A 13,704-nucleotide genomic window follows, 5' to 3' on the forward strand; every position below is an offset into this window, starting at 1 on the left:
GATCTGGGCTCTCCCTCTGATTGCCGAGTGGTCTATGCCGACGTCCCAAGACACAAGTATCACACTTCACAAGGTCTACATGGATAGAGCTGTTTCCTATACGAACATCATCATGCTACTGTAATGTGAGTGTCTAGTATAATTTATTTTTGAATAGTTCACAGATACTTCCGTTCCGTGAACCCAGGTCCACCGAAACTCTAAAAGACCCCGGACTAACAGTCACAACTTCAAATGCAATAGTAATATAACTTGTGTATTAATTGTTCTACTACTGTGTATGATATTGAAAAATTAAGTAAGAAAAGGACCAATATATAGCTACTTCCGCCAATGCATTAGTAGTCGTGCAATAAAGTGCACCGCCCGCCAGCCTGCTGATAAATGCGCATGCGGCAAACAATGCGAATTACACAACTACCACCGTTAAATCACTCAACACGTGTTTCACCCCTCCACGGGGCATCCTCAGGTGTAATGTTACACCGATCAGTGCCAAATACAGAGTGGCACTGTGATTGAAAAATTAATTGCAAAAAAATCGTGTGATTTTGTTAGAGTTTTCTCGTTTGGAGCCAGCATAGCATTAAATTGAACAAAGGAGTTCAATCTGATTTTAATATTCCTTTTATCACGTACACACGTGGTCAGTATAAATGAATCTATGTAGAGAATAATATGAAGTAATAAAAATATATTAATAAGTACTAAAAAGTTTGAATTTTTATATAAAATAATGAAAGAATTTTATACAATTGTATTTCTACAAAAATGACATCATCCGAACAAAACTAAAGCCTCGTGAAATACGAGGAAACCTAACAAGATATTGTATGTCACAGTAATAACATTTCAGGTAGAATTTACCGCGAGTAGAGGTGGAAGGAATAGTCATGATTAATGGCAAATTCTGCGACATAGAGGCGGTTGAATTTCATTAGTGAACAACATACGCCCAGTTCAGCTCCTGTGAGTGTGTTACTAATAAATCTAAATTAGCTAGTAAATCTTAACTTAGTATGTACGCAGGTTCGGTTATTGCGAAATGAGAAAATACTATTATTAAAATTTAGAACTTTGTGATTTGTTGTTATTTATAACGTTATATATCTTCCGAGTACAACTGGCTGATTATAGTTACAAAACGTGAACATCTGATGGCCTTTGAATCCTTAACCCTTTCCACTCCAAGGCTGTTATGTAGCATCGATAAAATTTAATTGAATTATAGTATCTTGCGATTCTAGAATATGTTTCATTCATTTGTGATTCAAACATTTTAGTAACAAAAATCTTTGCTGTTTTAAAATTTTCCGCAAAAAGAAGTATTACACCGTGTCGAGTATCACTCGACAGTAGAGCTTGTGGAACAAAATCAGTGTCGAGTGACACTCGACATTGGAGTGTAAAAGGGTTAAAGTGGATGCCATGGACTGGGAATCGCAGCATAGAACTACTATGAGGTGAAAAAATAACCTTGGCTAAGTCATTGGTAAACTCTGGATACAGGTTACTTTCAATGGGTCCTCTTAATAATAGGAGGTCTATGTCCAGTACTGTTTCCTCTATGATGGGGCGGTCAAAAAGCGTGATCCTGAAGATTGCTTAATTAAATGACGGTGCAGACTTTTGAAAGATATCTTCTATTAACTTAATTTAACTTTCTCGAGAATATAACCCATGTCTCTACAGAGTGAATACCTACAAAGTCTGCGTGCATCACCTTCGACCGCCTCGTCGCTTTCTCAGGACAGTTGACGGTCAAAAGCGAACTACAAAGCGTTTAAAAAAAATAACTAAAAAAATAAAAATAGTTTTTAGTAGTTTAGTTGTAATAAAATTAAAAATAGTTTTTCTAATTTCTATTTGGGATCTTACAATATACAATACGACTAAATGGGATAAGATATTTGTTCTATAAAAACTAAATCTGAGATAGTTAAATGATTATTATTACCTTTGTTTTTTTAATAAAGCATTATTTTTTTATTTGAAGCATATATCTGCATAGTCGAGAGTTATTGTCTATTATATATATTATATAAAGTTTCAACTAAAATCAATAAATTCGTATACAAGAGATAATAATTTCATAGCCATTTGAAATGTAAACTTACTGTATTTTATTTCACTTATTGAGCTCGCTCGTTTTAAATTATTACGAAGTGTCTCTTGCTTATTAACGAATAAATATTAATTAAAACAAATTTATTGCCATCTTGTAAAAGGGAATTATGAAATATGGTACCGTATTTCATTAAGTCTAGTGATCAGAGGACAGTCAATACTTTTATTAATAAAGCACTCTTTAACAATTATTGTAATAAATGATACTTCAAATTGTTCGAACACTTTATACAGTTAGATAGATAAGTTCTTAACTAGTTTTTACTGTCATCTTCGTTTCAACTCACCGACGCCTACAAGGCACAGGCCTCCCTGAAAGATGATATGGGAGAATACTATAATCGCCACACCTAGCAGGCGGGTTGGCGATCGCAGTGTGGTGTAATGGTACGCAGAGGATGCTGTTGTCCCATCCTCTGAAAACTTGTTTGTTAGCAGTAGCAGTCCTATATATTATTGGCACCGGAAAGTAATGTCGCTTTCTTAATTTCAACATCCTTTTGCCATCTAGTATACCAATTTTCAATGCCGGAGCGGTAAAAATCAATCGGCTTTTCTGTAAAATTTGTCGAAAGACATTACTCTCAGGTCCCCCTAATAATTAATGCAAGTGTCATTATATAAGATTATATCTCAGGAGTGTGAATGAAATTAAATGCACTACAAAACGATTTTAAAAATAGTTTTCACTGTCAAAACTAAGAAGATATTATTATGAGCGTAATCATCTGTAGCGAAATATTCACAGTTGTCAAAATGCTTTCGCTTATCTGTCAACCCATCGGTCTACGCATGCGCAAAAACTAAGACGCGCGGCGTATGATTCGTAGGCAGTTGTCAAAACCGCGTCTCGCGCCGAAAAATATTATGAAATATAATAATGGCGAACGGCGTCAAGTGACATATGTGTTATTGTTTGTAAATTTGTATTAAATCTTTAGTGCTGTGATGGAATATGGGATTAAAGAGTATGTTATACCAATTTTTAATACATTTTTTAATATGTAATCATTTATGTAATCATTCGCATGACATATAATTTATTGCGGCATTGGTGTATCTGAAGTTGTAGGTGGATGACTTTTAAAATAAACTGTCTATCTTTCATCCAAGCGTTTTAATTTTTGTGCTCCAGCTCGTTAGGTGTTCTCTCTAACATTGTCTGTCCAACCTGTTAAACTCTACCACACATCTTTCGGTCATCAGATGTTCACAGCTAAACATAAATCTCGCCTTTTCATTTCCAATAGAACTGGTAGGCAGCGATTCGTTCGTTGTAAGTGGATATCAGTATTGAAGCTATATGCTAATAACAATTCACTAGTTATTTTTGACCAACATTCATTTTATTCTTAAGATGTTCACTGCTAGACTTTCTAAGCTAAGACTTTCCCGTAGTTGTCTACCAACGACGGTCAAAGTCGTTTATCCATATTACACTGCGCTTGCAGGTCTGTGGTTTTCAATTCAGAACCTAAATGTGATTGTACTTTTTTTAACTTATAAAGATAACAATTTACTATGAATAATTTACATCAATATCTAAGAGTAGACAGTTCCATCTTGTGAATTTATCCTTTCGTTACCAGCGCCGAAGTTAGCCGGCGTCCACTGGACGACCCGTGTGTACCAGCGCTGGTGATAGCCGGCATCCACCTTGTAATGTGAGCTTAAAGTATATTATGAACATAGATCTCTGCTTTAAGATTTTTCACAGCCAAATAAATGACTAATAATAATCCCAATATATATTTTTAATTAATATATAAGTAAAATCTTTAAATATGTAACGCAAATGAGAAAATCGAACATCAGCTTACAACCATGCAAATTGCAACCAAACATTTCGCGGCGCACTTACCCGATTCAGTAGCGTCACTTCGGCGGAACGGACTGCGGTAAGGAAAGGGTTAAGAATATATCGTTTAAACCTACGTGTGTGATAACCAGTGAACAAAATAAATTAACCTAATTAATCGAAAGAAAATGATCTGTACATTCACCCCCTTTAAAGTTATTACACCTATAAACAATCATCCTGAAGATTTAAATAATCATAATAAACTTCGAAAATATGATCATTTTTCGGAAATTCGTGCTAAGCTCAATTGGTTACCCGTAAGGCTTCGCCGGAATGCTCACATCCTTCATCAACTTTATAATATTCATTTAGATCCACTCACTCCCTCTTATCTCAAATCAAAGTTCCAATTGCTTCATGATACACATGAGAGATCTTTGACATCATCATAGAAACTAGAATTAAAAATGACGACACATTCTTCTTCGTTTATTACCAAATCTGTCAAAACTCAGGCCGTTCGATTGTAGAATGATTCATCGCTGAATATAAAACGTGCTGCGAGACAATTGTGATCCAAATCAGTTTGATGTTTTTATTTAATATCGTATATATAAATATATGTATATATAAGTATGTATGTTTATATATGTATGTTTTGTACATGTTAACTATTTTTATTTATCTTATTTGTACTTCTACCTTTTCCATATTATGATTGTCTGTAAAAGATTGCCTCGTGTGATAAGACCGCCCTTTGTTATCGCCATTTTTTATATATATTATGAAACTGTTTAAATGTATTCTAGTGTGTACAATAATAAATATTAAATAAATAGATAAACATTGTCCGACCACCGAACACATTGGCTTAGTTCATGTCACATCATCAGGAATAAGTGAATCAATTTTTTTGTTAACGGATCACTATTATAGTTTTATTGTGTGTTAATCATTATATTTTAATGATAGTATAGTGAAAGTTTAATCAAAATACGTACCAACTAAGTTTGTGATGATACTGTACGTGCAGAACATACTGAATTGTACTTCGTCCCAGTTGAACCTGTACCGCATGAAGAGATACAGCACATTCATCTCACCTAAGACAGAATAAATTTATATTTAATTAATTAGCTATGAAAATTGTAAATATGTGATTTCTGTAATATCAAAGTGTAAAGTTTAGATTCCTATGTCCTACCGTAACGCGAGAACTGCTTCAGATATTTTTTTTTACATTTTTATAAAGAATGTTTTGAATGCTAAACATGTCGCTAAGCGCAAAACTCAAGAACGGCTAGAGCAATTCGAATATTTTTTGTGACATTTTCATTAAGTCTATGAAGGTACTTACGGAGAACTAAATGAAAAATTTACGGAAAAAGTAGTAGTGAAAAGTAGAATTTTATTTTCTCAAACAAACTCTACGTTACTTAACGTTCAATCAAAACCAAATTCAGTTTGAAGGTTTATTAGAACAAAAAATATCGCGTATCGATATAGTTAAATTGTAATTACATTATTACTGAAGTCTTACATCTTTACGCGATTAGTGGGCGGTGGGCAGTTCCCGCCCAAGCACACTGACGAGGAAGACGACAGCCAAGAGTGATCGAAGAAGGTGTATTCACATACATACAAAGAGAACAATTTACATAACCCTAAAACAAGGGCAGCAACCACATCACTAATGGCGTCCAAATCCAAATCGGCGTTCTAATTCGAATTCGGACGCAAAAATGATTTTATGTACAAATATTTTGACTGTAGTGGCCAACAATATGAAAAGTAAACGCTACACTCTGTTACAAATATATAACTTATTTTTAAATTATTATTGATTATAATAAAGATAAATAGAATAGACGCCATGAAATATGTCTTCTATAATTTTTTTATCAGAAAAAGTTTTAACAGTAGAGTTCTGTGAATAGCTAATATAGCATTTAACATTTAGCTCTTAACTTCGCTGGTTTGACAGATCACGCGCTGCAAATTTATATTAATATAGCGATATCCTTAACATAACATTGGAATGCCAGAGATATACAAGGTGATTGGTTAGTATAAAAGCTTTGAAGGGGTGAATATATAGCTCATTTGACAGCAATAAACTTTAGCACAATCATATATATATATATATATATATATATATATATATATTTCAAGTAATACTCTTTAAAGTGATCGCGTTGTGATATGTTAAATACCTTATTTTTTCTAAAGCCGGGCAATAATTTATTTCAGTATTAAGTCTGCCGGGGCTGATTAACAAAAATTAATTTTATTAAGTAGTAATCCGTTTTATTAAAACAAAAATATAGCAATGCTTTTTAAAGTTTTCACATATTAAACTTATAATTGTGTAATTTATCATTTCTTAAATCTTTGATTAATAAATAAATAATAAAGTGCAACATACTTTAATTGTCATAATTTGAATCATCTTTTATAACTTCTGGCATTAAAAAGTCTACTGTTGCTAGTTAATTATAGATAATTAATAATTTTATAGTAAAACTTGTATCGGTGCTTAATTTAAATAATAAAATTTTGTACTAACCATGGAGCGGTCCAAAGATAACGCACACTACCACGATCAATAGAGATACTCTGAGTCTCCTTCGTCGAGGACCTGTTCGGAAGGCAACCGTCAGTGTCTCTCTAACATGGCGGGCGTCGAAAAACGAACACACCCAACCACGGCATCCTACAGGCTGTTCCTGTAAAGAAAGTTATATTAATATCTCAGGTAAGGTATATTTAAATTCTTACTACGCTTGGCTTGATAAACGAATTTTTTTATCTTAAATGTGTTCGGAAGGTGCTACTGTTTATTGTCCATGAGTTGAAAGTAAGTTCAGGGTTAGATGTGACTCTAATTTTAAAAGCATTCCCTTTATTTCAATTTATTTATATATTACTTTACGGAACATTTATGATGCAATGTAAGCAGTGGTAACTGGCAGCATTGAAACGTGGTCTCTCTTTTTTTATAACTGAACCTGCTTTAGGGACCTCTTGTTCAACTCCTATCATGGGCGGACAGGGTCTGCATTAACATTTTTTTATTTCAACTTTTGTCCTTCTCAATGTCTTTCACTCTTTACATTATTTGCCTCACTCACTTCCTTCGCTCTCCCTTCAGGGTTCTTCAATTTTACATTCTTCTTTTTTTTCTTTATTCTTTAGCTTTCATAAATTTCTTTTACAATATATTTATTCCTAATTCGTATTCATATTTCTTACTATCTATGTCGCATTGGTCTACATTTCTAATATCAGCTATTTTATCACTTTTGTTTATTATTTACATTTGCATATTGCTGTGCTTGAGTTTACTCTGTGAGATCGTATCGAGAATAAGAGGATCTGACGACGAATGTATCTGATATAGCCCAGTGAATTGGCTAGTTGAAGCGGCAGTAGGGAGAACACATTGAACTTTGAGTGGAGGCTTTCTACTCCAAAAGCCTAAAGCGAATTAGGTAGACCAGTAGACCACGTACCAGCAAACGCAGCTAAGATCGACAACGTAGTCAAACATAACGGCCTCTAATAGGTCTTTAGTTATACATAAAGAAGGTCTATGTCCAGCCGTGGACATCCTCCGGCTGAAATAACTGTGATAATGATTATAATTTCATTATATTAATTTATTCACGAATGATTATGAAATTTTTCAATCACCCACTCTAGGTAGAGCTTTGACATGTTGATAGAGGCTTTTGTGATTTTACAGCTTGCATCTCTGTTCAACGCACTGCATATATATTGATAATTAAATTTGACAGTGTATCCTTTCTTTTCATAAAGCATGTATAAAATGTACATATACCCTTTGCGTTTTCTTTTCAAAATCATAATCTGTATTCTTTTTTTCTTTCGATAATACATCGAAGTAGTATTTCCGTCGATAAATAAACCGTATTTTCACCAGAAGGAAATTTAAAGAAGCCTGTTCTATGACATATACTCAAATAAGTCAGATGATGACTGCATTAATGATATTGAAAAATTGATGAAAAAAACTAAGCTTGTTGTGGATTCTTCTCAGGTAATGGCACCTTTAGAATCATCATATACATGAGTTGAAGGAAGCCATTATAAAGAACCTCAATCTGTTTCTATCTAATTAGGCTCCCCTGGCATATTTTACCGGCATTATTTGAGTTAAGAATGTCCAGTGATGACCCCCTAATTATTAACGACATCTATACGATACTAAATAACATATCAAGTACATAGAATATAATGCATACATTAACACTGATCCATTACTACTTGGCAGCAGATATGTAATATAGTATATTAATAGTATATATAGTAACATAACACATATTTCATTAGATCGCTTCATTTTCCATATTCCATGGTAATCATTTATGTATATAGCAACGATACCGAGCAATGGTAGCCCGATAGGACTTGCGATTATAATCAATATCAAAATATTCTTTATTCTAATAGGCTATTACAAGCACTTTTGAATCGACAATCGACATAAAATGTCGGCACAGTTATGCAAGAACAAGCCTACAAGAAGCTGCCAACGGCTCGTATGGCAGTTCTGCTGAGAAGAGCCGGCGAGTAACTCAACAGTTGCTCTTTACAAATATAGTTCTATAAAGATGTCGCGGGTTCTTCTCTCGGAATACAATCTTAGATAATTCACACTTTGTGCATTAATTATATAGGATTGCCACTATTTAAAAACAAGTTTCCCAACGATGGGCATACCACATTATGATCGAAACGGGATTTTGGTATATCCTCTCAATAGATATTTTTGGCTCAGACCCAACGATCTCAAAGTATCAAATAAAGATCGTAGATAATAACATCTCTCACTTAAAATATAAACGCGACTTGTTATGAGAAACATCCACAAGAATATCAGTTAGATTTTGTTTTCTATGTGTTCTTTCACAGAAGTCCTCAATATACTATCTAGAACAATGTATTCACTTACAAAAGGTATATTTCCTAACACTGCAAAAGATTTTTTTGTCAGATAAAGTTTTTTAATTTATCGTATGATAATTAAAAGGCACTATAAAGGTTGTTGTTATAAATTAACGCGTACACAATTGCCTACAAAGGAAGTTCTTATTTTACGTAACTAAAACGAAATATAACTTGTTTTCTAGTGCTAATAAAGCGTTTATACACAAGAAATACTTCCAGATGTAAAAGCTCTTTTAATTGCTCATTTAATTGAATATTTATATACATATTCATTTAACCAATAATAGTGTTAATAATTGAAAAAAACTTTTTTAGAAACAACAGAATTGTCAAATGCTCTAATAAAAACACAAATCTAATCATCTGACAGACGACTATCCACTCCACGAGGTTGTAATTGTTCCTCTTACTTATTCGATTAGAAAAAAACACGTAATATTTACTTAATACTGTGACTATATAGTAAGGTGAATTAGAGGAGTAGTAATATAAATTCTTTATTTATTCTTCCAAATCAATTTCACTCCCCTTCAAAGTTATCTACGTCTGATAAAGCGCAAATAGTCCTGAAATAGTCGGAATTGTCTTTTTCAAATATAGCCTTCAAGGCCTTCTTCGATTCGGATTTTATCTACTCGTTCGTGTCGAACCGGCGTTCCTGCACTGGTCTTTGAATAGCCAAAAGTTGCACGGAACTAAATCAGGCGAATAAGGTGGTTGCAGAAAGTAAGTCGAGTTTCAGGCAAAAAAAAATCGAGAGCAACCAATGCAGTTACGTCTAATAGAGACTTAACTTGTTTCAGACTCAAAAAATCCATCGAAATGGATTGGGCTGAGCCAAATGATATTCCAACACTACCAGTAAGGTCCCTTATTGTCAGACGACGATTTGGTGTTTGAACACCAATTCTTTGATTTTTTGGACGAGGCCCTCGTCCGTTTTAACTGTCACTTTAACCTAACTATAAAAACTATAAAGTGACAAGACGAGCAGGGAATTTGCCTTTTAGTAAGGCTGATACATAACACTGTATTCCAATACAAAATTTTTAAATGTATAATCTTGTACAACGTCTGATCTATATTCATGTTCTGGAGAATTGTAACGATGCATCAGCTAAATAGCTCTTGGTTAACTTGGGTGAATGCCTCACGACGAGCAGGTGAAAGATTTTCAACAAACCTGCCCAGGATCGCACTCGAAGTGCTTTTAGCATCCATTTAACTTCCTCTTGAGCACCCTTGAATTCTTATTCATGTTTCGATCTAACCTCATTTGTATCGGTTCATATCTTCATCACCATTTCAATTTCTACTGTCGTCCACTGGAGAACATAAACCTACCCCGTTTATTTCCAATTGGAACAATTGAAAACGGTATATATCCAGCGTCTTCTGATGATCTTAAGAAGATTGTCTAATCACATTTTGGCCGGACGTCTTACACTGCATTTGTAGGTCTGTGATGTCCATTCCAGGACCTTAAGGTCTATCGGTTATTGTAAGCGTTATGTGGACTCCCCACTGCAGCTTCAACTTGCTACTCAGCTGGGCTATTTATCTTCTATGGATCCCCTAATCCCTGATTCTATCTCATAGAAAATCTCTACGATAACCCACTCTATGGTTCGTTGAGTGTCTTTGAGTTTTCCATTAAGGATCAAAGTGAGAGATAACATCTCGTTTGGTTTTTATTACCAGATTACATTGGATTGTTCATTACTAGTAAAAGGATTAACAAGCATGAAAATTTGGAAAGAGCATTTTAAACGATTTTTAATTAAGCTCACAAAAATATCATTCGATTGCATGCTCAGAAGCTACTTTCAACTTAATAATAACAAGCTTTAACACAGCAAGCGAATAATCCAGTTCGAAACGATACGATAAGTTACATTTTCCGCGTAATGAGTAAAATCGTCGCCAGAGGTGAAACAGCTTTTGAGTGTAAACATAAATTGGCACAATTTTCGTTGCGTACCTTATTTCATTTTATACCATTCGTTCCATTCAAATGAATAATCATTTTCATATTTTTATTATAGCCGAACACGACTTTGTTTTATGATAAAACAAATGAAAAACATTATAGTAAAGTTTTAAATATATAAGAAGTATTTTTTTATATTACGGTATTAGCAGCAGTAAATTTTGCAAAGAGCCAAGTTGTAAATGGAAAATTAGATTTGTAATGAAAGCTTGATATAAACATCATAAATGATAAGTCAAACAAAAATGGTTCACAACAGTTATGTATATTGATTTCTATTCTCTTATTAAATACAAGTGAGGTGAGATGAAATCTGTGTTAGAATTTCTCCTTAAATTTCATACGCCTTTATTTTGAATATTAAAAAAAGAAATAAAAGTTACATAGTCGAATAACACAATGCTTAGAATATTCAATAACTACTTTGAAAGGAAACTTGAATTTATGTTACCTATAAATTTGTATATTTACGAATTCAACACCGTAACTCCAATAAGTTTCAAAAGCCAAAATGACGTATGCGTGGACTAATGTAATAACAAATAAATACTCGAGAAATACTGTTTTTCAATTAATATAAAACTAAAGTAATTTAAATTAGTTTGTCTGTTTGTGAGTTTGTTACAGAAATGGAGTCCGAACAGACCTTTCTTATCGTTTTAAATCGGAAAACTGAAGAATAATAAGTAGTGTTGAGTGATAGTACCACCTTAATCGCTCAAGTGGAAAAAATAATTATAACGACCAGAGTGGAAGTTCCTGTGGGAGCTCCAGGGTTATCAAAAACAAGATTTATCCTAATTCCCCTCAGCACCCTGGTTCCTGCAATCCGGAATCGATAAATGTCACAAGGCAAACAGTGACCAGTCTTCACGAAAAAAAATCAGGACAGGAGTCCTAGTAAATGACAAATGCCCGTCACCTAGCTGAGCCTCGCGTAAAATCAACGCGTTATAAAGTTCCCCTTCATTCGAATCTGCGCTGTGGGCCGGTGGCAATTTATCACTTAGCCGTAGGACTAACCGGGCACCGGCGATACAAATTGTGCACTCAAACGCCCGCATGTATTATCGAAACAAATCGCTATCGACTCCAACGATGTTCTAATATTAAAATTTCAATACTGGAAATTCCATCTAACGAAAGAAAGTTAAAATGTTTCATAAGACATTTGCGTATTTTATGTAATGATTAGATCGATGGGATAGTTATTTCAACAAAAACTTACTCTCTGTCGTTCTTCAGATATAACAGGGTCCTTTAAACGTATATATCCGTATATTAAACTCGTGAAATACAGGCAATTTGATATGAGAAAAATGCCGTAATAGCCGATCTGCTGCAACAAAATGCCACTTAAAGACATTCCTATTGGTATGCCAAGTGACATGCACAAATTGGCCACGCCCACTCTAAATGTCCTCATTTCTTTCGTGGTCACATCGCCGATGTAGCTAAACACGCCGACGCAAACGGTGATCCAACCGCCGGTTAGTGACGGAAACAAGTCAGAGAGGGCCGTGACCTCCAACGGCAATTCATAGAAGAAATACGTGTTGAGAATGAAGCTAGTACAACAGAGGACTTCGCCGACAATTGGTAAAAGAATGCACGCTTTTCGCCTTCCTGTTTTGTCGCTCCACGAACCAACGAATAGAACCAAAATACAAGGGAACGCCGTTTGAACGATATTTTTCCACGCTTGAACCGAGGCTGTTAACTTTTGCACTTCCGCCTCTTCCGCTGTGTAATTTTCCGTTTGTCTCCTGTTCAGCGCTGAGCATACGTCGTCACTGTAACCCAGATTGACACGACATGCTTTTTCTAAATTCAAATTTTGAACTGCGAGTCCCGAAAATACATTTGACATGATATAACATGCTATTATCGGTTCCACTGTTATGTTTGACTTTATCTGTAAAAGTTTCTCTTTCACACTGGACCTCTTTGGTTTGGATTTTTCTTTAGCTTCCACTTCGACTCCAACTTTGTCTGCATTTACACTGATTCCGTTCATTATTGTTAATATTTACATCTATACATTTATTAAATGCAATCTATGTTGTGAACTGTAGAGTGTATATAAATGCGTGCATCATCTTAACTCCTTCTTTTCTCTAACACTTTGTAAATTTCAGTTTTCAATAAGAGTTTGCAACATTTTCTTGTATAATGTACACCATTTTTATCAGAAATTTCACAATCACATGAGGTATATGTAAAACTTGACACAGGAGTACCACTGGCTGGCAGATCGCGGGTCGTACTGAGTGTTCTTGTCTTAAGAGATGATTAGGCGGATACGCGTTGGAGTGGAACCATTACCGACAATTGAACCGCCGTAGTGCGGCCCGCGACGCTTGTGCCACACAAGGCAGGGCAGCGCTTGATATTGCAACCTTGTAATAAGCAGGCGTTTATCCTATTACAACAATGTCATTACATCATGAAGCACTCTTGGTGATTAGTGTATAATCACGATACCTTTTCATATATTCCAACAAATCTAATATATAAAATTCTCGTGTCACGGTGTTCGAACTTGAACTCCTCTAAAACGGCTTGACCGATTTTTACCAAATTTTATATGCGTGTTTAGTAGGTCTGAGAATCGGCTACTATCTATTTTTCATACCCCTAAGTGATAAGGGTTGTTCACCCTTAATTTTTTTTTTGACGAAATTTTTTGTTTTTATTTTTTTATGATACAACATACAAAAATACATACAACCCTAAATTTTCACCCTTCTACGATCAACTCTTATTTTTAAATTGAAAATTAAAAATTTTTTTTTTGCAAAACAACGTTTGCGGG

At 34.3% G+C, this 13,704-nt stretch overlaps 1 protein-coding gene across 1 annotated transcript in view; it reads right to left on the reverse strand.

Moving 5' to 3' along the window:
• LOC137931138 (probable peptidoglycan muropeptide transporter SLC46) overlaps nucleotides 1-13,127 on the reverse strand; it is a 31,501-nt gene extending 18,374 nt beyond the window's left edge. Inside the window, exons 1-3 of the mRNA XM_068774539.1 lie at nucleotides 12,118-13,127; nucleotides 6,495-6,654; nucleotides 4,930-5,031 (exon numbers count right to left, since the gene is read on the reverse strand). Coding sequence (XP_068630640.1) covers nucleotides 4,930-5,031; nucleotides 6,495-6,654; nucleotides 12,118-12,906 — 1,051 coding nt within the window. The 5' untranslated portion in view covers nucleotides 12,907-13,127. The remainder of the gene's footprint in view (nucleotides 1-4,929; nucleotides 5,032-6,494; nucleotides 6,655-12,117) is intronic.
• Between the last annotated feature and the right edge of the window lie 577 nt (nucleotides 13,128-13,704).

The sequence above is a fragment of the Battus philenor genome, unplaced genomic scaffold, assembly GCF_028537555.1.
Source record: "Battus philenor isolate CCGP_79_NKW_IND1 unplaced genomic scaffold, ilBatPhil1.0.hap1 SCAF_7, whole genome shotgun sequence".
Taxonomy (NCBI): Eukaryota; Metazoa; Arthropoda; class Insecta; order Lepidoptera; family Papilionidae; genus Battus; species Battus philenor.